The sequence below is a fragment of the Podarcis melisellensis genome (genome assembly GCF_964234715.1).
Source record: "Podarcis melisellensis genome assembly, chromosome: 10".
In the NCBI taxonomy this organism is placed as follows: domain Eukaryota; kingdom Metazoa; phylum Chordata; class Lepidosauria; order Squamata; family Lacertidae; genus Podarcis; species Podarcis melisellensis.
In genome coordinates, this window is record NC_138542.1 from 75,308,758 (window position 1) to 75,336,014 (window position 27,257).

General features: G+C 55.8%; 1 protein-coding gene across 1 annotated transcript in view; it reads right to left on the reverse strand.

The window, feature by feature from the left end:
- SND1 (staphylococcal nuclease and tudor domain containing 1) overlaps positions 1 to 27,257 on the reverse strand; it is a 220,073-nt gene that overhangs the window by 45,950 nt on the left and 146,866 nt on the right. The window contains exon 16 of the mRNA XM_081926896.1: positions 15,168 to 15,277. Within this exon, the coding sequence (XP_081783022.1) occupies positions 15,168 to 15,277 (110 nt within the window). The remainder of the gene's footprint in view (positions 1 to 15,167; positions 15,278 to 27,257) is intronic.

The window sequence follows — 27,257 nt, forward strand, 5'->3', positions numbered from 1 at the left end:
GGAAGGGCAGGGCAGAGAAGAGCAGCTGGGCATCTCGAAGGCTGCCCCCCCACGGAAGATGGGGCAAGCCAGTTTCCAAATCAACGGCTTCAAGTTACAAGGAAGGAGAGTTTGACTAAACATCTGGAGCAGGCTCCCTCGGAAGGCGGTGAGCTCTCGTTCATTGGAGGTTCTCAAGCAGAGGCTGGATGGCCATCTGTCAGGGATGCTTGAGCTGAGATTCCTGCATTGCAGGGGGCTGGACTAGAGGACCCTCGGGTGAACCACCCAACGCTACAGCTCTACGATTCGATGACCTAGTTCCACGACAACGAGAAAGCGAAGTTGCCTCCGTGCTGAAGAGCCTGGTGTGGAAAGGCTCCTTCCTTTCTTCTCTCTGCATGGGGCACAAGTTTGGGGCCAGGAGGGAGGACAGCAGCCTCTGCTCAGCTGCTAAGGGCTCCTGCTGGCTGTGTGGAAAGAATTTCAGAGACAGGAACCTTTTATCCTATGTGGTGCAAGGTGGTAAAAGAATTCTGGGAAATGATATATAATGCTTTTCTAAAATGTTCAAAATAACCTTTGTTAAAAAAACAACCAGAAGCTTTTCTATTAGGAATTCTAGGTGCAAAAATACCAAGAGCTGCAGGGATGCTTTTAGCCCAAAGATGAAGGAAGACAAGGTCCTGACCAGAGAAGAATGGCAGACGAAGCTGATGGATTATGCCGAAATGGCAAAAATGACTGGAAAGGTCAGAAAGCAGGAAGATCAAAATTTCCATAAGGAATGGGAGAAATTTATAGTTTACCTTGGAGAGCACTGTAAGCAGCTCAAATCGTTAGCGGGGCTTAAATAACACTTGTAACAAGAACTATGGATACAACGGAGAACTAAATAATAATAATGGATTATTATAAAAGATGCAGCAGAAAAGGACCAACAATCAAAGTCCAAAGATTGGTGGGAATCTACTGTTTTTGTGATTAGGATGTGTGGCAGAGTGTAAATTTTAATCTGTAAAATCAAATAAGCACTTTAAAAAAAAAAGGTATTTCAGAGACAACCCCAAAGCTGATGATGTTGAAGCAGCAGAAGCAGCTGAACTGAAGAAAGAAGAGGCCCCTCACCTCACCTTCCCAAATCCAGCTGTTCTACTGAAGAGGAAGGGACCTTTCTTAAGGGTAAGGAAAGGGCACAGAGCCAACGCAGAGAAGGGCAAATTACGGAGACCCGGATGCTGCTGCTGTTACTTTCTGGCCTCGCAGAGATCCCCTCCTCTTCACCCAAGCCTTGAGCAAACTCAGGGTGAAGGATGCTGCGCTTGGGGCTTTCCTCCTCAAGGATACGGAGCCCCTCCCTCGCTGCCCAGGAGTGGGGCTGGGGAGGGTGCTTGGTCTCTGCCCAGCTGACCACGTCATCTCAGCCCAGCCAGGCCACCTCGCCTGCCTTTTTGCTGGGTGGCAAAAGGATCTAATTCAGATGGCCGCTTGGATAATCCCCTTAGCAACTGGGTTTTATTTGGGGCGGGGGGAGTTGGCAGGTTATGATACGGCAGCGGAGCCAGCACACTCTCAAGGAGATGACAAACCTATTAATGCACCGTGATAGCTGGCGAGTGTCACGCCCCCCCCCCCCCCCGTTCAAGGGAGAGAGAAGAGAGCTGATGGGAGTGATCCATGCCAGATCTCCTGTGCAATTTCTCACCTGAGGGATGCCCGGGACACGGAAGCCCCATGGCATTGGGGCAGCCCCCGCTGAGGGCTTCCTCTGTGCTCTCTAGTGGAAGGAGAAAGGAGGGCCTCTATCGCATCTCTGTGAGCTGACTCAGACTAGACCAGGGGTCAGCAGGGGGCTGGTCCACTGTCCCTCAGACCTTCTGGGGGGCTGGACTATATTTTGGGGAAAAAATGAACAAATTCCTACGCCCCACAAATAACCCAGAGATGCATTTTAAACAAAAGCACACATTCTGCTCACGTAAAAACAAACTGATTCCTGGACCGTCCGCAGGCCGGATTGAGAAGGCGATTGGGCCACATTCGGCCCCCCGGGCCTTAGGTTGCCTACTCATGGTCTAGAGCAGCGTTTCTCAACTTTGGGCCTCCAGCTGTTTTGGGACTACAACTCCCATCATCCTTAGCTAGCAAGACCAGTGGCCGGGGATGATGGGAGTTGTAGTACAAAAACACCGGGGGGGGGGCGCAAGGTTGAGAAACACTGGTCTAGAGGCTCCTACCCAGCAGGGAAGCTTTGGGAGACGATGGCCACCAACGGAGAAGGCTATAAACAAACTCACAAAGGCTGTTGATGGATACAAGCCCTGAGAGCTGTCCTCTGCCTCCATGGCTGGAGGAAGCAAGGAGGGGAGGGGGCTCAGGTCTTGCATCCCGGCTTCCCGCTGGGGCATCCGGTTGGTCCCTGTGAGAACAGGATGCTGGACCAGGTGGGCCGCAGGGGCCTGATCCAGCTGAAGGCTCTTCTCATGTTCCTACGAAAGGTGGACCGTCCACAGCCCGACAATTCTTGGAGACTGCTTGCGGGGGCCGGGCGGTGGAGGAGGAAGAAGGAGCCCGACTTGCAGGCTTTCCATGAAAGTGTCAGCCATCACACAACAGCCTGCCTGCGCCAGACGGATCTGTGCCTCCTCCACACCAGCCACCACCATCAACGTGTCTCTAAGGCAGAGGGGGGGAGGGGGGAGAAAGGCCAAGCCAGCATCTGTCTGCCCCCCTCCCGCTTGTCCGGACTGTCCTAACGCACTTCCCAGGGAAGTTGGCCACCCCCTCCTTGCATATCGCCCCCCCCCCCAGCAGCTGCCTCCCCAAGAACAGCTCCTGGGTTTGGCTGGAGCCAGAGGACCTTGCCTTCCCCAGTTACCTGAGCCAAGCAATTGGTGCAAGAAGCCAAACCAATTCTGGGGTGTGTGTGGGGGGGGTGTTATCCAGGCCTATGCCCTACAAAGCATCAGTTCCAAAAGCCACCCCCCCACCCTGGGGTAGCGCCAGCCCTCGTTGTTCCCAAGCGACATCTAGGATGGAAGCCTCCTGCGAGTCCCTAAGAGAGGCAATTAATTTATGGAAAATACGAATGGCGTTTTTGCTAAAAGCTCTTAACTTCCACGGCCCTGAGTGCCTCCATGCTTTTGAATTCTGGTGCTGGAGGAGACTCTTGAGAGTCCCATGGACTGCAACAAGATCAAACCTCTCCATTCTGAAGGAAATCAGCCCTGAGTGCTCACTGGAAGGACAGATCCTGAAGCTGAGGCTCCAAGACTTTGGCCACCTCATGAGAAGAGAAGACTCCCTGGAAAAGACCCTGATGTTGGGAAAGATGGAGGGCCCAAGGAGAAGGGGACGACAGAGGATGAGATGGTTGGACAGTGTTCTTGAAGCTACTAACTTGAGTTTGACCAAACTGTGGGAGGCAGTGGAAGACAGGAGTGCCTGGCGTGCTCTGGTCCAGGGGTCACGAAGAGTCAGACACGACTAAACGACTAAACAACAACAAAGTGTCTCCAGTATCTCTGCTGCTTGAGACCTCCGGGTATAGGGCAGTTTATAAATTCAATAAAATAATAATAATAATAATAATAATAATAATAATAATAATAATAATAATAATGCTCTGGTTATCTCCCGCTCGGACTACTGCAATGCACTCTACGTGGGGCTACCTTTGAAGGTGACTCGGAAACTACAACTAATCCAGAATGCAGCAGCTAGACTGGTGACTGGGAGCGGCCGCAGAGACCACATAACACCGGTCTTGAAAGACCTACATTGGCTCCCAGTACGTTTCCGAGCACAATTCAAAGTGTTGGTGCTGACCTTTAAAGCCCTAAATGGCCTCGGTCCAGTATACCTGAAGGAGCGTCTCCACTCCCATCGTTCTGCCCGGACACTGAGGTCCAGCTCTGAGGGCCTTCTGGCGGTTCCCTCATTGCGAGAAGCAAAGCTACAGGGAACCAGGCAGACGGCCTTCTCGGTAGTGGCGCCCGCCCTGTGGAACGCCCTTCCAGCAGATGTCAAAGCGATAAACAACTACCTGACATTCAGAAGACATCTTAAGGCAGCCCTGTTCAGGGAAGTTTTTAACGTGTGATATTTTACTGTATTTTTGGTTTCTATGGAAGCCGCCCAGAGTGGCTGGGGAGGCCCAGCCAGATGGGCGGGGTATAAATAATAATAATAATAATAATAATAATAATAATAATAATAATGATGATGATGATGATGATGATGACCAGGACAGGGGCCTAATAGGCTTCCCACAATGCCAAGACTTCGGGGGGGGTTGCCCTGACTGGACACTTGACCACTTGCAAAGAAGCACCTGATCCATTGGTCCCTTGCAATTGACTATCGCCTTTTGGGCTTTGTAGCTGGCAAATAGCATGGCATCCAAGGCTGCCTCTGGAAGAGTAGGGGGTACTGCAGAGGCCCCCCCCCCCGCCTTTGTGCTGCTCCTTTCTAGCCAAACTGTTGCCAAATTGGCTGGAGCTCTCATTACAGCCGTCAGCCGAAGCCCAGACTGCTGGTTTCTGTCAAAGAGACATGCAAGGCGGTACTTTTTCCCCTCGCCCACCTCATTAGCAGCTTGCCTTCCCAATCCTAAATCTTCCCTGAGGTTTCTCCCCAACACCCTTATCCGCTGGCCCTTTCTACATGGGGCAGGACAAAAACGGGGGCCCCACCCAGGACTTAGCCTAGTGCCGCATTCCCCATAGCAGCCCCACGAAGCTCTCCCCGGGGCAAAAGCCGCAAGAGGGCAGCTTATTACCATGCCATCTGCTTGACACTTTCACAGATTTTATTTTTCATTTGGGCACTCAGCACTTTGGTGCAAAAACAAAATGCAATTAAAGTTTTACTTTAGAAAGGTTTGCTGTTGGAAAGTCATGGGAGAAAAGTTCCACACTCAGCGATGGTGGTCCATTGGCCCTTGCAGGACAACGGGAGGCAGGGAGGTCAACAGCAGGTGGCGCCAGAGGCAATTAGCTGACTAATGCTGGTTTCTCCCTGCTGAGTTTCACTGAGGCTAAGGCGTAGGGATGCGGGTGGCGCTGTGGGTTAAACCACAGAGCCTAGGACTTGCCGATCAGAAGATCGACGGTTCGAATCCCTGTGATGGGGTGAGCTCCCGTTGCTCGGTCCCTGCTCCTGCCAACCTAGTAGTTCGAAAGCACATCAAAGTGCAAGTAGATCAATAGGTACTGCTCCGGCGGGAAGGTAAACGGCGTTTCCGTGCGCTGCTCTGGTTCGCCAGAAGCGGCTTAGTCCTGCTGGCCACATGACCCGGAAGCTGTACGCCGGCTCCCTCGGCCAATAAAGCCAAATGAGCGCCGCAACCCCAGAGTCGGCCACGACTGGACCTAATGGTCAGGGGTCCCTTTACCTTTGCCATTAAGGCGCAGGCAGGCAGGGTTGCCAATCCCTGAGCATGAGAGAAGGCAGGGAGCTGGCTGGAAGGAAACTGAGGTTGGCAGGGCAGTGCCCGCTCTGCCCGCAAAAGTCAGCCCCCCACGCACACACCGCAGGGTGCTAAGGGCACAAGATGTGCCTACTCAATCCTGGCAATGTCATCCCTTTGGAAACAGGGTCCAGGAAGGGGGTGGTGCAGCCAGCCAAGGAGACCAGGCTGCCCGCAACCGACTCCCAAAACTGCCCACCAGCCGCATGGCAGAAGAGATCAAAGACCAGGAAGCCACCGTCGGGGGACAACACCCTTTGGCTCCTCACCCCGTGGACCGGGGAGGACCTTTCCAGTGTCTAATATGGAAGTTCCCTTTGGGGCAAACGGGGGCCTCACCCGGCCCCCAGTCCCAGGGAAGGGCCCGCTCCCCTTCTCAAGCACAAGAACCGCCCAATATTTTATGACAAACGACCAGGCACTGCCCATTATTTTTCTCCCAGTCACTTTGATCGATAAAGGGAAAAGGGTGAATTGCTATTGATCGGCCCGACACCTCCCAACGCCGCTTTACAAATTGCAGGCAAGCAAGGGGGGGCAACGTGGGGGAGCCTTTTGCCCTACGGGAGGGGGGAGATGCTGCTGGGGGGGCAGACATGCCCCTAACGGGGAAGCAGGATTTCTGGCCTGGCTCTCCGGGGCCTGGAAGGCCTGCGTTCCTGGCCAGACCTTGGCCTCTCTAGTCCAGCAGAAGCTGGCCAGGGAGGAGACCGACTTGTGGTCCCTGCCCCCTCGCCCCCACATGGGCAACAGTCCAGCAGGGCTCCAAAAGATACCAGGCATGAACTCGCCAAAAGAATGGCTCCTCAAAACAGCTCAGGAGCGCAATTCCTCAAGGACCGCCTCTCTCCCTATGAACCTACCCGGACCCAGAGATCATCCTCTGAGGCCCTTCTTTATGTACCTCCTCCTTGAGAGGTCCAGAGGGTGGCAGCCCAAGAACGGGGCCTTCTCTGCAGTGGCTCCTCGTCTGTGGAATGCTCTCCCCAGGGAGGCTCACCTGGCGCCTTCATTATGCACTTTTAGCTGCCAGGCAAAAACATCCCCCTTTAGCCAGGCCTTTGAATGTCCTTTTTGAAATGTGTTTGAGGGGGGTGTTATTGGGTTGTTTTTATTTCGTATTTTGTGTTTTTTATATCGTGAGTTTATACTGTGAACCGCCCTGAGACCTGTGGGTATAGGTAATAAATTAATAATAATAAATAATAATACATTAATAATAATAATAATAATAATAATAATAATAATAATAATAATGGGAAAACTTCTTCAGGCAGCACCTAGTTAAACTATGGAACTCACTGCCACAGGAGGCAGAGTTGGCCACCAACTTGGATGGCTCTAAAAGAGGGTTGGACAAATTCATGGAGGAGGAAATGGCTATTGATAGCTCCTAGCCAGGATAGCAAAGCTTTGCCTCCACAGTTGGGAGCAGGGGTGATTCTGAGTCCCAGTTGCTGGAAACTGCAGGAGAGGTGAGTGGCTCTTGTGTCCGGATCCTGCTTGCTGATTTCACAGATGCATCTCATTGGCCACAGGGAGAACAAGACGCTGGACCAGATGAGCCATCGGCCAGATCCAGCAGACCCTTTTAACATTCTTTTCTCCAGCCAACTCAAAGCTCACAAGCTCCCTCTTTCTGCCTGGCATCCCATAGTCCCTCTAACTGCAGAGAGACAGAACCTTGTCCTTGGAACACGAAAGGAACCCCATCTCACTCCTCTCCTGCAAGGCATCTCATCCGCTAAGCCCATCCCAAGATGGTCTAGAAGCCGATTCAGGTCCCCAAAACTATGAAAAACACCTTTTGCCCCACACCCCTCGTCTGGAGCATCAGCGACTGGAGCACAGGGAACAGGCCCGGCAGGAGGCCACCCAAAGGCCACGCGCCTGGGTGGCTCTCCACGTACGAGAGGGGGTCCCTTTGGGGTCCACTGCAGTCTTCTCTGCCCCCCTCCCTGGTTGGCACCAGGAAGCAAGCCGTAATGCCTCCTTGGCGCCCCCACTGCTTCTCCCGGCCTGTCTCTTTCGTGGGCTCTTGACCGCGGGGCTCCAGGGCCGGGCAGGACTCCGCGGCTGCCGCAAAGCGTTCGAATTCTCTCCCCGGGGGAACCCGGTGCTGGAAACTAATTCTGGTGGATTTCTGCTGTTTTTACAAACCGCCTTCATTCTGGCTTTAGTGATTCACCTGCTATATTTCCAAGACGCATATTCTTTTATGTACGCGTAAGCCATTCTCCCTGCCTTGGTAAACGCATTACGGCGATAGGGGAAGAATGGAGAGCCAGCCGAACGTCACGTGGGGCAGCCTGGCCCTAAATTTAACTCCGACAATAAATAATCAAAAGGAAAAACAGCCCTTCTCCCCGATTCCTGGAGGACCCAGCAGTTAGCAAAAGAGTTGCAAAGCTGCTGACCTGGCAGGGGCTGAAGTGCTGAGATTATTACAAGAAAACGTTTAAATGTGCCCTGGGCGCCGGAGGAAAAGAGGCAGGGGTGAACTCTGCAGTGCTTTAAGCTGCTGAAGGATTAAAGCCCCGGCCTTGGAGCTCCGTCGCCTTGGCCCCCGGGCGGGTGGGAGGGGGGCGCGGAGAGGGAGGAGGGAAGCAGGAAAAGTGTGCACTAAGCACTTGGCCCCCGCCTCCAGCTCAGACTAAAAATACAGAGATGACCCTGTTCTAAAAATTACCATTTAGCACCAGGAGCTGGCGTGGCCGCCAAGCCAAAAATCCATATCCCATCAGCTGTAATGGACTGCTAGTCACATTTCCTTCTTGGAAGCGGCTGCCCTGCTCCGGAGGCAGCGCTCTGAAGACTTGCGCAGCAAGGTGGCAGCTGCGGATGGAAATTCATTAGGGACAGCTCCTGGGAAGCCAGTGCATTCATCACAATTAAAGGCGCAGCCAGGAGGCTTTGCTGGCAGGGATGGAGAGCAGGAACGGACTGCAGCGGGCATCGCTGCCCTGCCCTGCCCTGCCCTGCCCAGGGGGCGAGTTGAGCCTCTGGCCAGGTGTCCCAAGCAAGGTACCAGGCTGCTGCCGAAGGAGCTGGGCAGGCGCTACCCACGGGCGGCTGTGGCACAAGCACAGGCAATGAGCCACCTGCAAAAGTGGCCTTGGTGGGGAAGAGAGCTGGAGCAAGGTTCCCCCAGGAAGGAGCTGCCGCATGGATTCCCAAGAGAGCCTTTCAAGACCCCCCAGGTGCTGCTGGTGAGGAGAGGCGACCTGACAGGTAAGGAGGGGCAGAGGATCGGCAGGTGGGGCTCGTTCTCATCACGTCACAGCTCTGCCTGGGTGGGACTCAATCACCCCCTTCTGACAAATGGGCAGGACCTCCCAACCTCCATTGAGTGCCTGGAGGCGGTGGGAGGATGGATGGCGGCTAATGGATTGAGGTTGAATCCTGACAAGATAGAAGTACTGTTCTGTTTTGGGGGGACAGGGGGCAGGATGGTGTGGAGGACTCCCTGGTCCTGAATGGGGTAACTGTGCCCCTAAAGGACCAGGTGCGCAGCCTGGGAGTCATTTTGGACTCACAGCTGTCCATGGAGGCGCAGGTCAGTTCTGTGTCCAGGGCGGCTTTCTGCCAGCTTCATCTGGGATGCAGGATGAGACCCTCCCTGCCCACAGACTGTCTCTCCAGCGTGGTGCATGCTCTAGTTATCTCTTGCTTGGACTACTGCAATGTGCTCTACATGGGGCTACCTTTGAAGGTGACCTGGAAACTGAAATTAATCCAGAATGCGGCAGCCAGACAGGTGACTGGGAGCGGCCGCCAAGACCACATAACACTGATCCTGAGATATCTGCATTGGCTCCCAGTACATTTCTGAACACAATTCAAAGTGTTGGTGCTGACCTTGAAAGCTCTAAACGGCCTCAGCCCAGTATACCTGAAGGAGCGTCTCCACCCCCATCGTTCACCCGGACACTGAGGTCCAGCTCCGAGGGCCTTCTGCCGGTTCCCTCATTGCGAGAAGTGAGGTTACAGGGAACCAGGCAGAAGGCCTTCTTGGTGGTGGCGCCCGCCCTGTGGAATGCCCTCCCACCAGATGTCAAAGAGAAGAACAACTATCCTACTTTTAAAAGACATCTCAAGGCAGCCCTGTTTAGGGAAGTTTTTTTATATATTTTATGCTGTATTGTTTTTAGCACTCAATTGGGAGCTGTCCACAGTGGCTGGGGAAACTCAGCCAGATGGGCAGGGTATAAATATTATTATTATTATTATTATTATTATTATTGAAGGCAGGCTCCCCTTCCCTTTCCCTCCAGGCCTGACAGAGCTTTTTCTGCATCTGCCGCTACCCTGAGTGGGTCACGGAAGCCTTAGCACAGAGCTGGATCCAGAGGGAAAAGAGGCCATTAATTAAGGGAGCCACCCGAGAGAGGCTGTGTTTGGCAGGCAGGCTGGCAGCAGAGAGGGAGGAACCGGCAGGCTCTGCTGAGCTCAGGAGAAGAGCGGAGATGGGGCCTGCGAGATGGACAGACAGAAGCGGGGGAAGGAGGACGGGGAAGGGCATTTCGCACAGCAGGCGCGGAGGAGAGAACGGCACCACCCCTGTGCTGCCACCACGGGACCCTCCTGCCAAGCATCTAGACCAGGGGTGGCCAAACTTGGCCCTCCAGCTCTTTTGGGATCACAATTCCCAGTTGTAGTCCAAAAACAGCCGGAGGGCCAAATGTGGCCACCCCTGATCTGGACGCTTGGATCGCTTCGGCTGTTCTCTCCCCCAACCCCAAACCCCAGCAGATCTCTCAGCTGCACTCAGCCCAGGAGGCATTCCTGAGCATGCCAAGGGGCAGACAAGAGGCTCCAATATGGGGCGCAAGGTCAGCCCACAAAGGGAGCTCCCATAAGAATGGCAGCGGCCTGCCGCCCTCAGCCAAGGCAGGAGGAGTCCTGGTGCAAAGCTGGCTTTCTGGGCAAACGCCCCTGCCGCGCTGGCATCCCTCCAGTGCCCTCTCTGGAAATCCCTTGACCCCAAACCTCCCCTGAGAGGCTGCAGACCTGGCTCCCTCTCCTGCCCCCTTACACTGCGTGGCCCAAAGATGCCCCCCTTCCCTGTAGGGCACAGGCTGAGTTCGCACCCACACAACACCCACAAGTAAATAAGTGTGTCTGTGTGTATTGGAGTGGGGAGGGAGGGAGGTCCCTCTCCAGCCCCACAGGGAGCATCTTGGTCCATCATTCATGTTGGTAGTTTTCAGCAGCATAGGCTGGGCCTGGGAAAAGGCCTCCAGCCAGCTGCTCCTCCGCCTGTGGAGGAGAAGAGCCTCCCTGGGCTAAGAACAGGCCTTGCTCTTGCTCCTCTCCTGTCACCCCAATCCCCACGTGTGGGTCTACAGTGCTTGGATTCCATCAGTGGGGTGGCCCATAGAGGCTGTGCACAAGCAGGCGATGTTAGAATTCCTGCTCCGTGCTTGCAGTCATGGGATTGTTGTTTATCACATGACGGTGTATGTTTCGACTCCAGAGTGGGAAGTGACGGAGACAGGATATTTGTGTTCCTGTGTTCCCTGAAGTGGGTCTATTGTCCTTTGTTCTTTCTCTTTGCTGTCTGATGCTAGAGAGAGAGAGGGAGCCATGTTGCAGTGCTCCGGGTGTGTTTATATGTAAATAAAGTAGATTAGCCAAAATGCTGAGTTGCTGAGGTCTGTTACGCAAGCTGCGCAGACTCTGCGGATCCCTAAGTGTGCCGATGTCTGTTGGCATCGGTCGCTGTGATGTTCGGGCAGAAGAAAACTTTTGAAGCTCCTGAACGAATGACCAGGAGGGAGGGAACATGCCAGTCGGGCAGGTGTCTCTGCCAGGGTCCTACTTGAGTGTAGGCTGAACTCCTGTCAGACGGCCCCCGGCCCCGTGGCAGCAGATGGTCCCAGGAGCCTCTCTCCCCCCGGAGTGGATCCAGGCTGCGCTTGCTTTTCTCTGGTTGGCAGAAGGTGTCCAGGAGTCTCCCAAGATGCTTGGAAGCCCCAGAGGACCTCTCGCTGGCCACGAATTCGAGAGAGGCACCTCCTTGGCCAGGACCCCTCTCCTCAGACACTCTGGAGAGCAGCCCTTGCTGCTGTTGCTGCTGCTGCCACCATCTAAGCTGCCACCGCCACCACCGAGCCAGCAGGGTGAGATCTCTCCAAGCAGGACCTCTGCACCCACCTCCTCCGCTTTCTCACCCAGGACAGGCCTCGCCAGTCTCGGGCGCCTGCACACACCTCTCCTGAGGGTGTTCACAATCCCATTTCATGCCCCATCGCGCTCCAGAGTAAGCCGCCGCCTGTTTCATCCATCAAAGGCGATGGAGGAGCCACCGGATCTGCAAGCACGCTCTTTGTGGCAAGGCTGGGCAGCCCCCTGGAGCCCCAAAGCGGGGGGTGGGGGTGGGGGGGCACTCCATCTGCGTCTGCAGAGAAGGGCCTGCTTCTGCGCCTACTCCTGCCTTCCTTCTGCGAGGAGTCTCTGCCCGCTTTCTAGGCTGGGGTGACACCTCCCAATGGCCCTCCACGAGCTGCTATTGCTTTTATTTATTATTTATTTTTCTACAAATATTTTTTATAGGTTTTTACAAAATAATAATAATAATCCAAAATAATAAAAAAGGGGGGGACGACTTCTACCATATCCATATATGAGATTCTCTGCATCTCGTGACACCCCACCCCCGTCCCCTGCACGGGTCCCTAAAACAATTCTTCTGAAGCTACATCTCATTACATTCTCCACATTTTCCATTTCTCTAAGCTGTCCATGTTTTCCGTTTCTTTATAGCGCATTTTCACAGTCCTGCTAAACTGTATTTTTATTTGTGTACAATGGTCCCCTAAGTAAATTATAATCCCTCCCCCAATTCTTTTAAAAAGTTGCTATTGCTTTTAGAGCTCCAGGCCGTGAGTAAACCAGCACACCGGGGAGCTCGGGTTCTTCTCCCATCTCCCATTCCCACAGTCTGAAGTGACAAACTCTGGGCAGGTCTTACAACAGAGGAGGAATATTGGCAGGCAGGAGGGCGAGCCCCTCCCATCTCCAAATCTCCACACTGACAGATTAGTCTGGCGGCCGAAGGAGGGCTTTGTTGGGGGCTATCGGCCGGGAACTTCCGGGCCAAGACCAAGGGGGAATCTGGGGGCAGCTGCTGGATCAGTGCAAACAGGGCAGGGACACTGAATCCTGCTTTCCCTGACTGGTTGCTCCAAGAGGAAGCCCAGGGAGACGGACCTGAGCGCAGCAGCAGCAGCAGCAGCGATCTCCTCACTTGCGATTCCCAGCCAGTGCCGTTTAGAGGAGAGCAGTGCAATCTTTGCCGGAGCCTGGAAACGGTGCACGCCGTAATCAGAGCCCTTTTCAATCAGGCAACTGCCTCCCCTTCCGAAGGTTATTTGCTACATCAGCCTCCCCACAAGCTGACACCCCCTCCAGGGGGGGGCCTTGTGAACACCTGGAGACGGAGAGCAACACCCGCCGACTCCTCAAGCAGGCGCAGGCACCACCCACAGTCTGCTCAGGGCCCCCGCAGCCGCCAGAACCCCCCACCCCACGGTGCTTCTGTCTTCTTGCCAAACTTGGGACACAAATGGCCAAAGGCCTGAAAGGATGTTGAGCGCCGCTTGCACCTCTCTGTGCCCACACACGAGAAGGTTCCTGTGGCTGCCTTTGTCCCAGCGGCCGGGAGAAATGTCTTCCCTTACCCACAAGCTGCCCATGGGGGCCGACTATCTGCCAACTACAGCTGGGCCTTCCTTCCACTTTGCTGGGCCAGAGGAAGAGGCAGCCTGCAAAGTGCGCTGCGTCCTTCCGACAAGCAAAGTGCACGAGATTCGTGCCACGCCAGCTCAGAAGCCGCCGTGTCCTTGCCAAGGTAAGGACGCCTTGCGGGAAGAGATTAGCAGCGACCCAAGAAGCAGGAAAGTGGCTGGGGAGGGGGCGAAAGGAGATGCATTTCTGCAGCGGGCCTGCGTCTGAATTTGCGGACCAAGACCCCAACTCACTCACACCCCCAACATTTACCTAGACCCTCCACTTGAGAAGAACCTTCCCCAAGTCGCCTGCCCTCAACACTGCCAGCCCCTTCCCATTACTACAAGAAGGCGCAGCAGGAGACGTCTGGAGTCTTCCCAAAATCTGAGAGGCGCTTACAGACTTGCTTCACTCATTTTTTAAAAGCATGCTCAGGTGTCCTAACCAGGGAGAAGCCTCTGTCATCACAAGTGGCATCTGAAGCCCTGGCATGACGGGAGAGGGGTGCAAAGAAGAGTGCCTCTAAGCACGTACAGACTACTTGTCGTGCACACCTTGAGAACCGAGTCCTTCAGCCACGGTCACAACCATCTCTGAAGGTCCGTCCAGTGGAGCAACTGCTAAAAGACAGGGACTGGGGCTTGAACCCGCCTGCTGGGAGCCCCCGTCTGGTGTAAGGGGGGGGGCAGTGGCAGCCCAGCCCAACTCCTGGCGGAGCAGAACCACCCTCTGGGGCTGTGCCAGTCCAGAGCACCCAGGCCCCGGCACAAGCAGAGCGAGGTGAGCGTGGGAAGGCCCTGGGAGAGACCTTTCCGCTGGCAAGGCAAAGCTGTCGGAGTGACTGACGGCTGAGAAAGGTCAGCCTGTCCGAGGCTGGCAGCTTTGGGTGGCACAGAGTTTCGACAAGGCGCTCCAGTGGTTCCAACTAGCCCTTGTCCAAAGCCAATTTCAGGCTAATCGTTAAGAGGGGCAACGAAGGTCAACAACGCAAAAACGATCCATAAATATTCTCCTGCTTGGAGCCGGGAGAAGAACGTTCCAGGGTCATGAAACCAAGGCGGGCATTTTGTCGGGAAGGGTGGCATGTGGCTATGGTGTTTGGTGGGGTGGGGGGCAGAAGGGGCAGGCATCAGGGAGGGAGGGAGGGAGGGACCCTGGCCTTCCTCTGCCCAAGGACAACCACACACAAATCCATCCACTCTCATCCAGGCTCAATTCCTCGGCTTCCCCCTGCCTGGAAGAGGCCACCTCTTCTGAGTCCAGGCCCCCCACCCTGAAAGAATACCTTGGCCGATTTGGGGAGGGGGCCTCTGGCAACCTCAAATACTCATTTCAGCACATGAAGATGAAGGCGGCTCACACCACAAAGGACAATAATTTTCTGGTGCGGAAGAAGCACACACAAAACCACATTTTGCGCAGTCCTGGGAAGGGAGGAGGCTTTGGGGTCCCTGGGACCACCAGCCCCCCTCCAAAGTGACCCAGAGGCAGCCTCATGGGCTCAAATGTGAGGAGGCTTCCTCCCCCCCCCCCAAATGAAGCCCAAGGCCCAGCAAAACCCGGCTGGGCCAAGTCGTGGGGCTGCTCCTGTGCCGCCTCCCCCTGGCACCCGAGTTCGTGGCCCTGTAAGCCCCATAAGCCCAAGTCCCTCTGCCCACGAAGCCAGCTGGACCCCCGCGGAGCCACATCCTTAAGCTGAGCCCAGTCTGCGCAGCCGCAACTCGCCGTTTGCCAAGCCCGAGCCAGAAAAGACAATTCTCCGCGCCATCCCACCTGGCAGCCTCTCTCTCTCGAGCAAACCTTTGCCCGCCTGCACAGATCCTGGCCCAGAAGGAGGGCAAGAGCTCTTTGCAAGGGACCAGCCAGACTCCTCCCAGCCTGGGCAGCCAGAGCCTCTGGCCAAGCCGGCCGCTGCTCCACAGAAAGACCGGAGGAAGGAGACGACCGGAAGACAACGCCCCCCCCCCCTGCAGCCCTGGCCCCCTACCTCTCGCTGCAGCACCAGCTCCTTTGTGAAGAGAGTGGCCTCCTCGCTGAAGGGCTCCCCCTCCTGGACCAGGCCGGGCAGGTTTCGTGCACCTCGGGGACATTCGATACCTGAGGAAGGAAGCAGAGGGGCAGGGAGAGAGAGATTTTCAGTGAGCTTCCTTTTCCTTCCTGACTTTATCAAGTTCCTTCCATGCTAGGATGGATGGCCGCCCATCAAGGATTCTCTCACCGCAACCTGGGTGGAACAGATGACTCTTTGGGTTCCTTCCAACAAGACCTTTGGAACAAGGATGTTTGCTCAGCATCACCCAACCTGGTCTGCCCCGCGGAGGACCTCAAGGTCCACAAATGACAACACTCTGGAGGTCCCAAGTCGCAAGGTGGTCAGACTGGTCTCAACTAGGGCCAGGGCCTTTTCAGTACTGGCCCCGACTTGGTAGAGCGCTCTGTCCCAAGAGACTAGGGCCTTGCAAGACTTGACATCTTTCCGCAGGGCCTGTAAGACAGAGCTGTTCCGCCAGGCCTTTGGGTGTTATCCGCCCTGAGCCCGGCTCTGCCTGGGGAATATATATATTTTTTAAATTATCATCATCATCACCATTGAGAGCGGGAAAAGGAGCTCCCCACAAAAGGAGCAGACCCCCAACAGGACCTGCCTTGGAGGGGAGGCTTGCCTGGACCGCCTAGCCAGGCCTGGGGTCCCCTTGCGACCGCCCCCCCTCAAGAACTGCCCTCCTCATCCTCCCAGGGCAGAAGGCTCTCCTCTGCAAGGGGCCCTGGACAGACCTTGCTGCACCCATCCCTGAGCCGGGGGGGAGGAGGACTCCAAGTGCCAGAGGCTCCTGGGGAAGATCTGGGCCAGCCGACAGGCCCCCCAGGAGACAGAGCAGCTGGAAAGGCCAGCACCCAAGGGCCTTTCTGTGGGTGCAGATTGTAAGAATAATTTATTATGTCTACCCCAACCATCTGGCTGGGTTTTCCCAGCCACTCTGGGCAACTCCCAACAGAGTATTAAAAACACAATAAAACATCAAACATTAAAAACTTCCCTAAGCAGGGCTGCCTTCAGATGTCTTCTAAAAGTCAGATAGTGGTTTATTTCCTTGGCATCTGATGGGAGGGCGTTCCACAGGGCGGGCGCCACCACTGAGAAGGCCCTCTGCCTGGTTCTCTGTAACTTGGCTTCTTGCAGGGAGGGAACCGCCAGAAGGCCCTCTGAGCTGGACCTCAGTGTCCGGGCAGAATGATGGGGGTGGAGACGCCCCTTCAGGTATACTAGACCAAGGCAGTTTAGGGCTTTCAAGGTCAGCACCAACACTTTGAATTGTGCTCGGAAACGTACTGAGAGCCAATGTAGGTCTTTCAGGACCGGTGTTATGTGGCCCGGCGGCCGCTCCCAGTCCCCAGTCTAGCTGCCGTATTCTGGATTAATTGCAGTTGCTGAGTCAGCTTCAATGGTAGCCCCACATAGAGCGCATTGCAGTAGTCCAAGCGGGAGATAATCAGAGCATGCACCACTCTGGCGAGACAGTCTGCGGGCAGGGAGGGTCTCAGCCTGTGTACTAGATGGAGCTGGTAGACAGCTGCCCTGGACACAGAATTGACCTGTGCCTCCATGGACAGCTGTGAGTCCAAAATGCCCCCAGGCTGCGGACTTGTCCTTCAGGGGCACAGTTACCCCATTCAGAACCAGGGAGTACCCCCCCACTCCTGCCCCCTGTCCCCCCCAAAACAGTACTTCTGTCTTATCAGGATTAAACCTCAATCTATTAGCCGCCATCCATCCTCCCACTGCCCAAAGGTGCTGGCACTGCTTATCTCAGTTCACACATGCCCTTATCAGTGCTCTCCAGGACAGAGCTTGCAATGGGAGGCAGAGGGGGCAGGGGGTACTGGGAACCCCCACAATTGCCGGAAGTGGCGCCAGTGGGGAGGGGAGGAAAGTCGCACGACAAGGATGCAAGGCTTCAGGTGAGACAAGTCTCCAGTGCCAGCTTCTGCCTGTCAGGGGCTGCCCCCTCCACCCCCAGCCTCACAAGAGCAGCCACCGCCGCAGCCGCCCTCCTGCCCCACAGTGGCGGAAGCGCAGCCCCAATCCACTTCCATGCTCCGGTGCCTTGTCAGGAGGAGGAAGGCTGGAAGGGAGCCAACGCCAGCCACTTTGGGCGGCTCCTTGGCGCAAGGCAAAGGCGCCCGGCCAGCCTTCCCCTGCCAGGCTGCTCAAAATAGCCCTGCGATTCCCTCCAAGGCAGCGAGAGATGCATTTCGCCTGTGGCTCCGCAGGCTCAGCCCTGCGCATGATGATCAGCCGAGGCTGAAGCTGGCTGCCGAGCCGAGGCTTCCGGACGGGAAGCCATTTTTTCCTGGAATAATTTAAGGAGCAATAAAGCCGGGAAAGCAACCGCTGGGACATAACCTGAAATAAAGGTTTAGTGAGGCGGATGCGCCGCTGCCACAGAGAACAAGGAGGACGGGGGTCCATAAAGGAGCTTTATAGCAGCTGCGGCAGCATCTGTCAAGAGCATCAACCACTTGATGCGCAAAATGTCCCCGCTGGGGAGTTTGGCTTCCTCCCGGGGGGAGCGAGGTGGGGCGGTTCGAGGCAGGAGAAAGATGTGGCCCCAGAGACACTACGGGCGCAAAGGGCCGAGGGAGGGAATAAGCAGTAGGGGGGGAGGAGGGGGTGGCCCTGCAATACCCCCAGAGCCTAAATTCAGGCTGGGGTGGCACAGAGTCCAGGGCAGAAGAGAACCCGACTGGGAGCAGAGAAGGAAGCTCCCTTCCTCTCCTCCACAGCCTGGACATCCTCCTTTCACATCATGGCTTGGAGGCACCCAGTCGACAAAGGTTCAAAAGGGAGCTTCTGGCTGCGCTTGCAGGGCCTGCATTGTGGAGGCCGGACTCAATGGCCCCTTCCCACTCCACAGTTTGAGGATTCCTGCCCCAGGAGGCAAGACTCGCCTGCTTTGCTAGATCTCTTGGGGCTCAGGGCTCTTCCCTACATGGGGTTCCTTAGGGGAAGACCCAACACCTGTGGATCAGCAAAGTCTTGGGGCTCCAAACCTCCCCCTTCCAAGAGCCCAAACCAGGTTTCCCGGAGGGATCCCCCAAGGCGCAAGGTGCTGCCTGCGCTTCTCCACAGGCTGCGGGCAGCAACTCTTCGTGACCCCCTGGACCAGAGCACGCCAGGCACTCCTGTCTTCCACTGCCTCCCTCATGCTGGTAGCTTCAAGAACACTGTCCCACCATCTCATCCTCTGCTGTCCCCTTCTCCTTGTGCCCTCCATCTTTCCCAACATCAGGGTCTTTTCCAGGGAGTCTTCTCTTCTCATGAGGTGGCCAAAGTCTTGGAGCCTCAGCTTCAGGATCTGTCCTTCCAGGGAGCACTCAGGGCTGATTTCCTTCAGAATGGAGAGGTTGGATCTTCTTGCAGTCCATGGGACTCTCAAGAGTCTCCTCCAGCACCAGAATTCAAAAGCATCCATTCTTCGGCGATCAGCCTTCTTTATGGTCCAGCCCTCACTTCCATACATCACTACTGGGAAAACCAGAGCTTTGACTATACGGACCTTTCCTGGCAAGGTGATCTCTCTGCTTAGAAACCTCCAATCTGGCTGTTTATGTGAAAGCGTTCTGCTTTTGCATCAGGCTCCCCACCTGGCAGGAGGGCTCATGAGATGGAGAAGGCGAAGGCGCAGAGGCCCAAGCGATGCCAGCTTATTACCTGTAATAGCTGTCTCTGCCAAGTGCTGGCCGGGCGCAGCCTGAGAAGCAGGGATTGTTTCTGCTACATGATTAGAGCCGCAGAGGCAGGTCAAGTGCCGATCCTGGGGAAGATTTGCGGGGAAGGAGGCGGAACCCCAAGAGGGAGCCCAGGCAGGGGAGCCTCTCTCGTTTCAGCTTCGCCAACGCCGGGTCCCAGCCAGATTCCTAGCAACTGGGAGGAACGACTTGTCCCCCCGCCTGCACCATCCACCTTGCCTCTTCCAGGCCCCCAGGTTCAGCACCGGCCCCCCGGAAAGATGGAGGGCGGAAGAAAGGGCCACGGGCTCCGGTGGCTCACAGCCCAGCCATGGCCAGGGGCCCCATCACCAGCAGGTAACATACTCCTGCCTGGCCCCACACACCTGGGGCAGCCAAACTGCCCTGCCTGGCCAGTGGGGGAGACCCACAGGAGACCCCTGCCTTGGGGGCACGCTCTCTCCTTCCGCTCACACCCAGTGGCTCTGCACTCCTCCTTGCAAAAAGGGGGACCAAGGAGTTTGCTAAGAGGAGCCCAGGACCCCGGCTCAGGCTGTCTGTCTTGTTTGCTGGTTTGCCGCCCCAAGGTCCAAGGCCGGAACGGAGCATCAAAACACAATATTAAGAACGCTTTAAAACAACTCCCAGCCGTAAAAGGAGATGGGTCCTGAGAACGTGCGCCTCCAAAGGAAGTCGGGGGGCAAAGAGACAGGCCTTTTGCATCCTCCGGAAGCTGTGCAATGAAGGCACCGGCTGCACCTCTGTGGGGAAGGCGCCCCAGAGTTCTGGGGCTGCCACGGAGAAGGCCCCTTCCCCCTGGGCCGCCACACAAACCCCTGAGCCTCTGAGGGGGGATGGACCCCCAAGAGGGCCCTCGGGGAAGGAGGCGGCCATTCAGGTATGTGGGGCAGGAGTCGTCTAGGGCTTTCAGCACCAATGGAAGCGCCTGGAAAGGAACCAGTGCAGAGGATTTAATGCAGAATTTTCCTGCGAGTCCGTAGTGCAGGGGCCCCCCAGATCCAGGCCGGCTCCTGCCAGCCCAGGCGGCCATCAGCCCAAACCTCACTCCGTGCTCAGAAGACGGGGCTCTGGTTTCTCCCTCTGCCGCACGTCCGGAAGAATGACAGTGGCGGAAGTGGCAAGGTTAAGAATCTCTCTGCACAGGTGACAAAAGGATTTAGAAGCAGGCTCCTGCCAGAGACGCACGCCGGGCAAAGCCAGGGAACAGCTAGGCGACGCCACTGCCGCCAGCCAGAGAACCTCCCAGGTGGGCAGCAGGGCAAGGAGGGTGGAAAGGTGCTCTCCAGGGGCACGGCAAAAGCTCCTGAAAGAGAAGGGAGGCGCTGCCATGGCAGGTCGGGGCAGCCACCCCCCCAAGTGCGGGCACAGGGATGCACCTTTGTGCGAGCGAGTATTTTGCAGGTGCCCCTTGGGGGAAACCCACAAGCTGAGCCCTAGAGCCCTCTTCTTCCCTCCTACGATTCCTCTGACTACAGAGGCAGAGCCTAGTCCTCGTGGCCGGTAGCATCCACCAGCCGCCTCCTCCTCCTCCAGGAACTGCTCCCTGTGGCAGGGAGTTCCGCAGTTCAGCTGTACGTTGACTGACGAAGGGCTTTCTTCGCCAGCCTGACCTTGCAGACTCTGCTGGCCTCGCAGGCCCTGTGCCAGGGACGGCTGCGGCACCTGCCGAAACCAGCACAGCCTTGGGCACCAACCGCCTGGCGGACCTCCCGGCTCCCCACTCCCGGCTCAGGCAAGGCGGCTCAGCACCCTTGGCTCCTCAGCAGCCCCTCTCTCCCAAAGCACCACCTTGCAAACTGGAAGCCGGGCCGGGCCTGGCGGAGGGGTCAGGGGGAGCTGGGTGCTCTCTCCCCAGCACCCACCACAAAGCCCCCAGTCCAGACAGCCGCAGGCCTTGCTCCTGCCAGAGAGAGAGAGAGGCTGCTTTGCTGCTCCTGAGAGAGATAAATATAGCACAGGAGTTTTCTTGGACTGGATCGAGGGAGAGAAAAGCATTGGAAAGAAATAGGTGAATAAATCAGAGGGAAAAGTGCTTTGTGCAGCAAAATCACTGCACCCAGAGTTGCCACATATTAATGACCCCGGGGAAAGCTGGCTCAGGCTGCCTTTCACATGCAATGTTCCCCAGCATACTGACAAGCAAGTGCTGGGGCCGGGGAAGGACGCCGCTGGCGGTGAGGGGAGCCCTGCCTGACCCCTGCCAGGACCCAGCAAGGAAGAGCGTGGCAGAGGCAGGGAGGGGGGTCTGCCTGCATTCTACAGGGTGGGGGCAGAAAAGTCCTGGGGAGCAGCCTCAAAGCAAACCAAGCACAGCTGTAGGAGCACAGAGAACAAGTGGCCTGGCCTCATTGACTGCCTGCCTCCCCCCCAAAAAAACCACAGACAGCCCAGAGTGGAGACAAAATGACAGGATTCTAGAGCTGGAAGGGACCCAAAGGCTCATCTAGTCCAACTCCCTGCAATGCAGAAATCACAGCTTTCAGGGAACAAGTTCCCTTATGGCCAAGGTGGCTGATTCGGGGAAGGGGAGAGGCAGGCGAGGCCTCAAGGCACATGACAGAGCTCCAGAGGTCTCTCCCGGGAAGAGGCTCCCTGGGCAAGAGAGAGGTGGAGCCAGTCTTTCAAAGAGAACAACCATTCCTCAGGTGAGGAACCGCTCCTTCTCCTGCATTTCAGGCTCCAGGAAGCTGGACATTTGCCAACTGGGGACACAGAAAGATGGGCTTGCAATGGGGGCGACACGGCGACTCGCCTGCCAGGTGCAAAGGCTGTGGGCAGGACATCGGAACAGCCTCCTGGATCAGGCCAAAGCAGGCAGTCCATCTGGGTCCAGCCTCCTGTTCTCACAGTCGCCTGTGGGAAACCAGCAAGCAGGATTGGGGCCCAAGAGCAGCTCTCCCCTCCTGTGAATTATTGTATCTTAATATTATTACTGTATTTTAATATTTTGCTGGAAGCCGCCCAGAGTGGCTGGGGAAACCCAGCCAGATGTGCTGGGTACAAATAATGATAATAATGATAATAATGATAATTCCAGCCACTGGCATTCAGGAGCATTGCGGAGCTACCGGTCCTCTTTTAAAGCCACCCAGGTGTGTGGCCCTTCCCGTCTCCTCCTGAGGAAGCAAGTTCCACTGTTTGCCTCTGCGCTGCGTGAAGGACTTTCTTGTTTCTCTCCTAAATCTTCACCTTCCATTTCATCGGACGTTGATGAGTTCCAGCGTCATGAGGGAGGGAGGAAAACTTCCCTCTGCCCCCAAACCGCCTAGAGAGGACAGCCGTTAGATCGGTGAAGGTGGTGCATGCCAGTGCGCTTGGAAACATACTTGCATAAAGTGCCGGCGGGGGCCGAATACCGGAGCACCTTCTCTGCCATGACACCTGCTCCTTGCGCAGGGCCTGCTGGGCAGGGAGAGCTCAGGAGCCTGGAAGGGCCGGGGTGGCCAGGAGAGGGCTCCAGAGTGGCGAGGCACTGGGGGGCAGCTGAGCCCCCGCGCAAGGGCTGGCGCCACTTGAAGACGCGCCATGGAGCGCAATGGAGATGGCAAGGGACGCCGGGCCGTTCTTCAACAGACTTCTGGGGAGCGTGGGACTTGTGACAACTCCATTCCTAAAGGATGCTGCTGCTGCAAACGGCTCCAGATAAAGGGGGATTGGGAAGATTTGAAAGCTCCAGCCTTGGAGAACATGACAGCAATTTAAAAGAGATGAAGGGGCCGCAGAGGAGGAGGAGGCGGCGCTTGGGGAGAGACACAACGCCTAGGTGTTTATATGCTAATTCCGGGAGCCTCTCAGCCCAAAGAGGGAGCAGAAGGCCCTTCGCTAAACGCGGAGAGAGATGTGGGGAGCATATCAGACACAAGGGGGGGCAGGGAGAGAGGCTTGGCTGCTGGCAGATAACTCAATGAAAGAATCAACTCAGCATGCCGCAACAGTGGGGGGAAAGGTAAATTCCGTGGCGGAGATTGGGGGGGGGCACAGAATTGAAAATAAAACTGCCTGCCAGCCTTCTCAGGCCTTTTATACAGACCTAGGAAGCAGCCACATTTGGAATCCCCAACCAGGTTCCGGTGGCTGCAGAGCACAAAGGATTCCGCAGAGCTAAAGAAAGGGGCTCGGGAAAGAGCCATCAAAACCATCGAGGGGCTGGAGGAACTCCCTTGTGATGGAAGGATATCATGATTTGGGGAGGGGGGTATTTAGAAAATAAAATAGAAGGGTGGGAGAAACAATACAAGCATGGAGAAAGGGGATGGAGACATATTCTTCTCCCTCCTAAGGCCAGAAGGTGGGGACGACCCAATTAAACGGGCAGGCGATTCAGAATAATAATAATAACCTATTTTTTTTATATCCCACCCATCTGCCTGGGCTGCCCAGCGAGAAGGCAAAGGCCGGAGGTTAGCCTGGAAGGGAAGACTCTCTCAGGTTGCCCCACAGCCTGCCATAAGAGGGGTCTGAGTCCAGGCGGGCAACCGGCTGGACACCACACTCAGCCTGCAGGTGGCAAGGAACATGCCGGCCAGCAGACGGGTGAGAGATGGACAGAGATGAGCAATTTTGTTCCCTGCAGAAATCTGAGCAACGAGGAAATGTCTCACAGACCCTTTCCAAGGCCAGCCTATGCCTGCGCCATGCGGAGAGAGGGAGATCTCCAGGACGCGAAGAGCATGAGGCTGCCTGGGAAACCTCGAGGGGGTGGGAGGGTGGGGGGGTCTGGTGCCCTGCAAAGCCCAGAACTTGCAAAATCTGCAAGTGGGGAAAGTCCTCCGAGCCTCATCAAAACCCAGAGCAGAGCTCCCGTTGTTTGGCCACTCGTGGCACCTTTGGCTTATTTACCCAGAAATTGCAAAGCCCCCAGAGCGGCGCAGCGCACAAAAGGGGGAGACCGTTCCGCCAAGACCCACGTTAACTTCCTGCGCTCCCTCCTGCAGCAACGGTGAAATTGTTCTGCTCTTAAGTGGTTCTCACAATGGAGAGCCTGCAGAAGGAAGGAAAAGAAAAAATCATCTCCAGAAGCTGCTGCAAGCAAGTCCTTCCGGAGGGGGAAATAAAATTAAAAGGCAAGGCATTTCTCCATCCCGCTCGTGCCTCCTGGGCCCTGGGCAGTCTGGCCGGGGGTGGGCAGGGAGGGGGGGAGGGAGTCTCCACAAGAGGCTTCTACAAGCATCTTCTGCTGCCTGCGGGGCTGTGCAAAACAGCCTGCATTGCAATCGGGGAAATGGCTCCACAGCCGCCCCCCTCCAGCTCAGATGTCTGCTAAAATTGCAAAAATGCTCTTTGCTTTAAGGTCGGGGGGGGGGGTGGAGATGCCAGAGCGAAAGATTTGATATAAAAGCATGAACTGAACATGATCTCCAACTCAGGAATATGCCGGTTGATGTACGGGGAGGGGGGGGGGCGCCTCAGCAGCCATCAAAACCCACATGCGTCCCATCAGCGTTGCACTGCAAATTGAGAAGAGTTGGGGGGGGGCATCTCTGCTCCCTTTTCCTCCCTGCTCTGCCCAGGAATCAGCAAATGTATTAATCTGAGCCGCGAGATGAGAGATGCAGTTTAAAAGACTGCAGCACTTGGCTGCCACCGCTCCTCTCCCTGGGGTCTCAAAATAACTCCGCCACAAATCAGTTTTCCTAAACCCTCCCAGCCTGGCTGCCAGGAATACGACAATAAAGGCAAGACAGCGGGACTTATGTAACCAGGAAGGCCCAGGATCTATGTGCAGGGAGGGGGCAGGCTGAAGCCCAGTCCCCTCTCACTGGGGGGGGGGGCAAGTCCTGGCCACAGCACCTGGGCTGCCCCAAACGGGGGTCCTGTGCCCTCGCTGCCACCCCAGAGGAGGACGCAAGCATGCGGGGACTTCATTGCACACCTCCCATCGCTGGGCTGCCTTGGAGAGCCATGGGCAAGGGCCAACTGACTTTGCCTCGAATGCATCTGCAGCCATATTCGATGCTGGGGGGGGGGCGCCCTGGGGAGCCCCCAGGCAGGAGGGGAGCAACTGCGCAGGGAGAGGCCAGGGCAGGTCCAGCTGGCCAGAGGGAAGGAGGTTTGGGGAATGTCAGCTTCTCTAAGTGGGACAAGAAGCTACAGTTGGAACTGGATATGGAACAACGGATTGGTTCAAAATTGGGAAAGGAGTACGGCAAGGCTGCATATTGTCTCCCTGCTTATTTAACTTATATGCAGAATTCATCATGGGAAAGGCTGGGCTGGATGAATCCCTAGCCAGAATTAAGATTGCCGGAAGAAATATCAACAACCTCAGATATGCAGATGACACAACCTTGATGGCAGAAAGTGAGGAGGAATTAAAGAACCTTTTAATGCGGGTGAAAGAGGTGAGCGCAAAATATGGTCTGAAGCTCAACATCAAAAAAACGAAGATCATGGCCACTGGGCCCATCACCTCCTGGCAAATAGAAGGGGAAGAAATGGAGGTAGTGAGAGATTTTACTTTCTTGGGCTCCATGATCACTGCAGATGGTGACAGCAGTCACGAAATTAAAAGACGCCTGCTTCTTGGGAGAAGGACAATGACAGGCCTAGACAGCATCTTGAGAAGTAGAGACATCACCTTGCCAACAAAGGTTCGTATAGTTAAAGCTATGGTGTTCCCAGTAGTGATGTATGGAAGTGAGAGTTGGACCATAAAGAAGGCTGATCGCCGAAGAATTGATGCTTTTGAATTATGGTGCTGGAGGAGACTCTTGAGAGTCCCATGGACTGCAAGAAGATCAAACCTCTCCATTCTGAAGGAAATCAACCCTGAGTGCACACTGGAAGGACAGATTGTGAAGCTGAGACTCCAATACTTTGGCCACCTCATGAGAAGAGAAGACTCCCTGGAAAAGACCCTGATGTTGGGAAAGATGGAGGGCCCAAGGAGAAGGGGACGACAGAGGACAAGATGGTTGGATAGTGTTTTTGAGGTTACCAGCATGAGTTTGACCAAACTGTGGGAGGCAGTGGAAGACAGGAGTGCCTGGCGTGCTCTGGTCCAGGGGGTCAAGAAGAGTCGGACACAACTAAACGACTAAACAACAACAACAACAACAACAGCTTCTCAGGCAAAGGGCACACTCTGCACAGAAAGAGGCCAGTTGTTTGGGGAGGGGGTTAGAGGGAATTCCTGGTGGGCTCCTCCTACCCCCTCCAACCACCCTGCTTACAGATGGACAACACACAGGCACCTTTCCTGGGCAAATTCTTTAGCAGTGATTCCCACATCGAAGGGGTTGGACTAGATGCCTCTGGGGCTCCCTACAAATCCTTTGATTCTGGGGGGCTCAGGGTGGTCACACCCCAAGCCCAGTTCTCTCTGGGCCAGCTCAAAGCATGGTGGGGCCTGAAACTGGGAAAACCAAACAGCCTCTGCCCAAAACTAGGTCAGCTGACCCTCTGCCAGCCTTTCATGGTGCCCCGACCTCAGGACCTTCAGCCACAGAGGCCGACTAGGTGCCCATCGTGGGAATCCCACAGGCAAGATTCCCACGCTCTCTTCTAAGGTTCTTGTAGGAAGGGAGGAGGGGGCTCTGGACCCCCTTTCCCGGGCATCTCCATGGAAAACTGGGGGAAGTTTAGGTCTGCCAGCAAACCACTGGCGTACTGAGCCTGTCCAGAGCGTTGAATCCAGGCCGTTTTCTGCCCCCCCCAGCATCTCCTGGCACTGCTGCCTGGCAGATCCCTGGCACTGGCAACCCCCCAGGCAGAAATTCGCATGCAGCCCATGCCCTGACTGGCGGGACAGAAAGGAGTTTGCAGCCTGACAAGCCAGCAGGCTTTCCTCCCCCTGACTCCTGAGAAGCCCCATCAACCGCTTTGCATCGACTTCCTTTCAGAGTAATATTTTTTTTGGTGGGGGGTGCCCGCTTCAGAGAAAGGCCAGGTGCCAAACAATGACAGCCATGGGGGGGGGGGAGGAGAATACATTGCTGCGCCGTAACCTTCAGAGGCTGGTGCTGCTGCTTGGTGGTCAGTTGCAAAAAAAACCCAACAACCCATCTTTATGAACGGCCTTCAGGAGGACTCCCAAGCGGAAATAAATATGGACAGTAATGTTTGCCAGCTGTCCCTCCCCAAAGGGTCAGGGCAAGGTGTGGGGCAGGGGGCGAGAGCAGCAGAGGCAGGGTGCAGCTTACCCAGAGGGGAAGGAGGCAGAGGCCCCCCAAAAAGAAGGCTGGCCAGCGACGCTGGGGGCTGCGCAAGGGCCACTTAGTGGCACAGAGGCCTGGAAGAACTGGACGCTGTTTTATTAGCGCCCACAAACCAGCTGCACACAAATTACCGTAGATGCCGGCATATTAGGCAACTGGGCATATTAGAC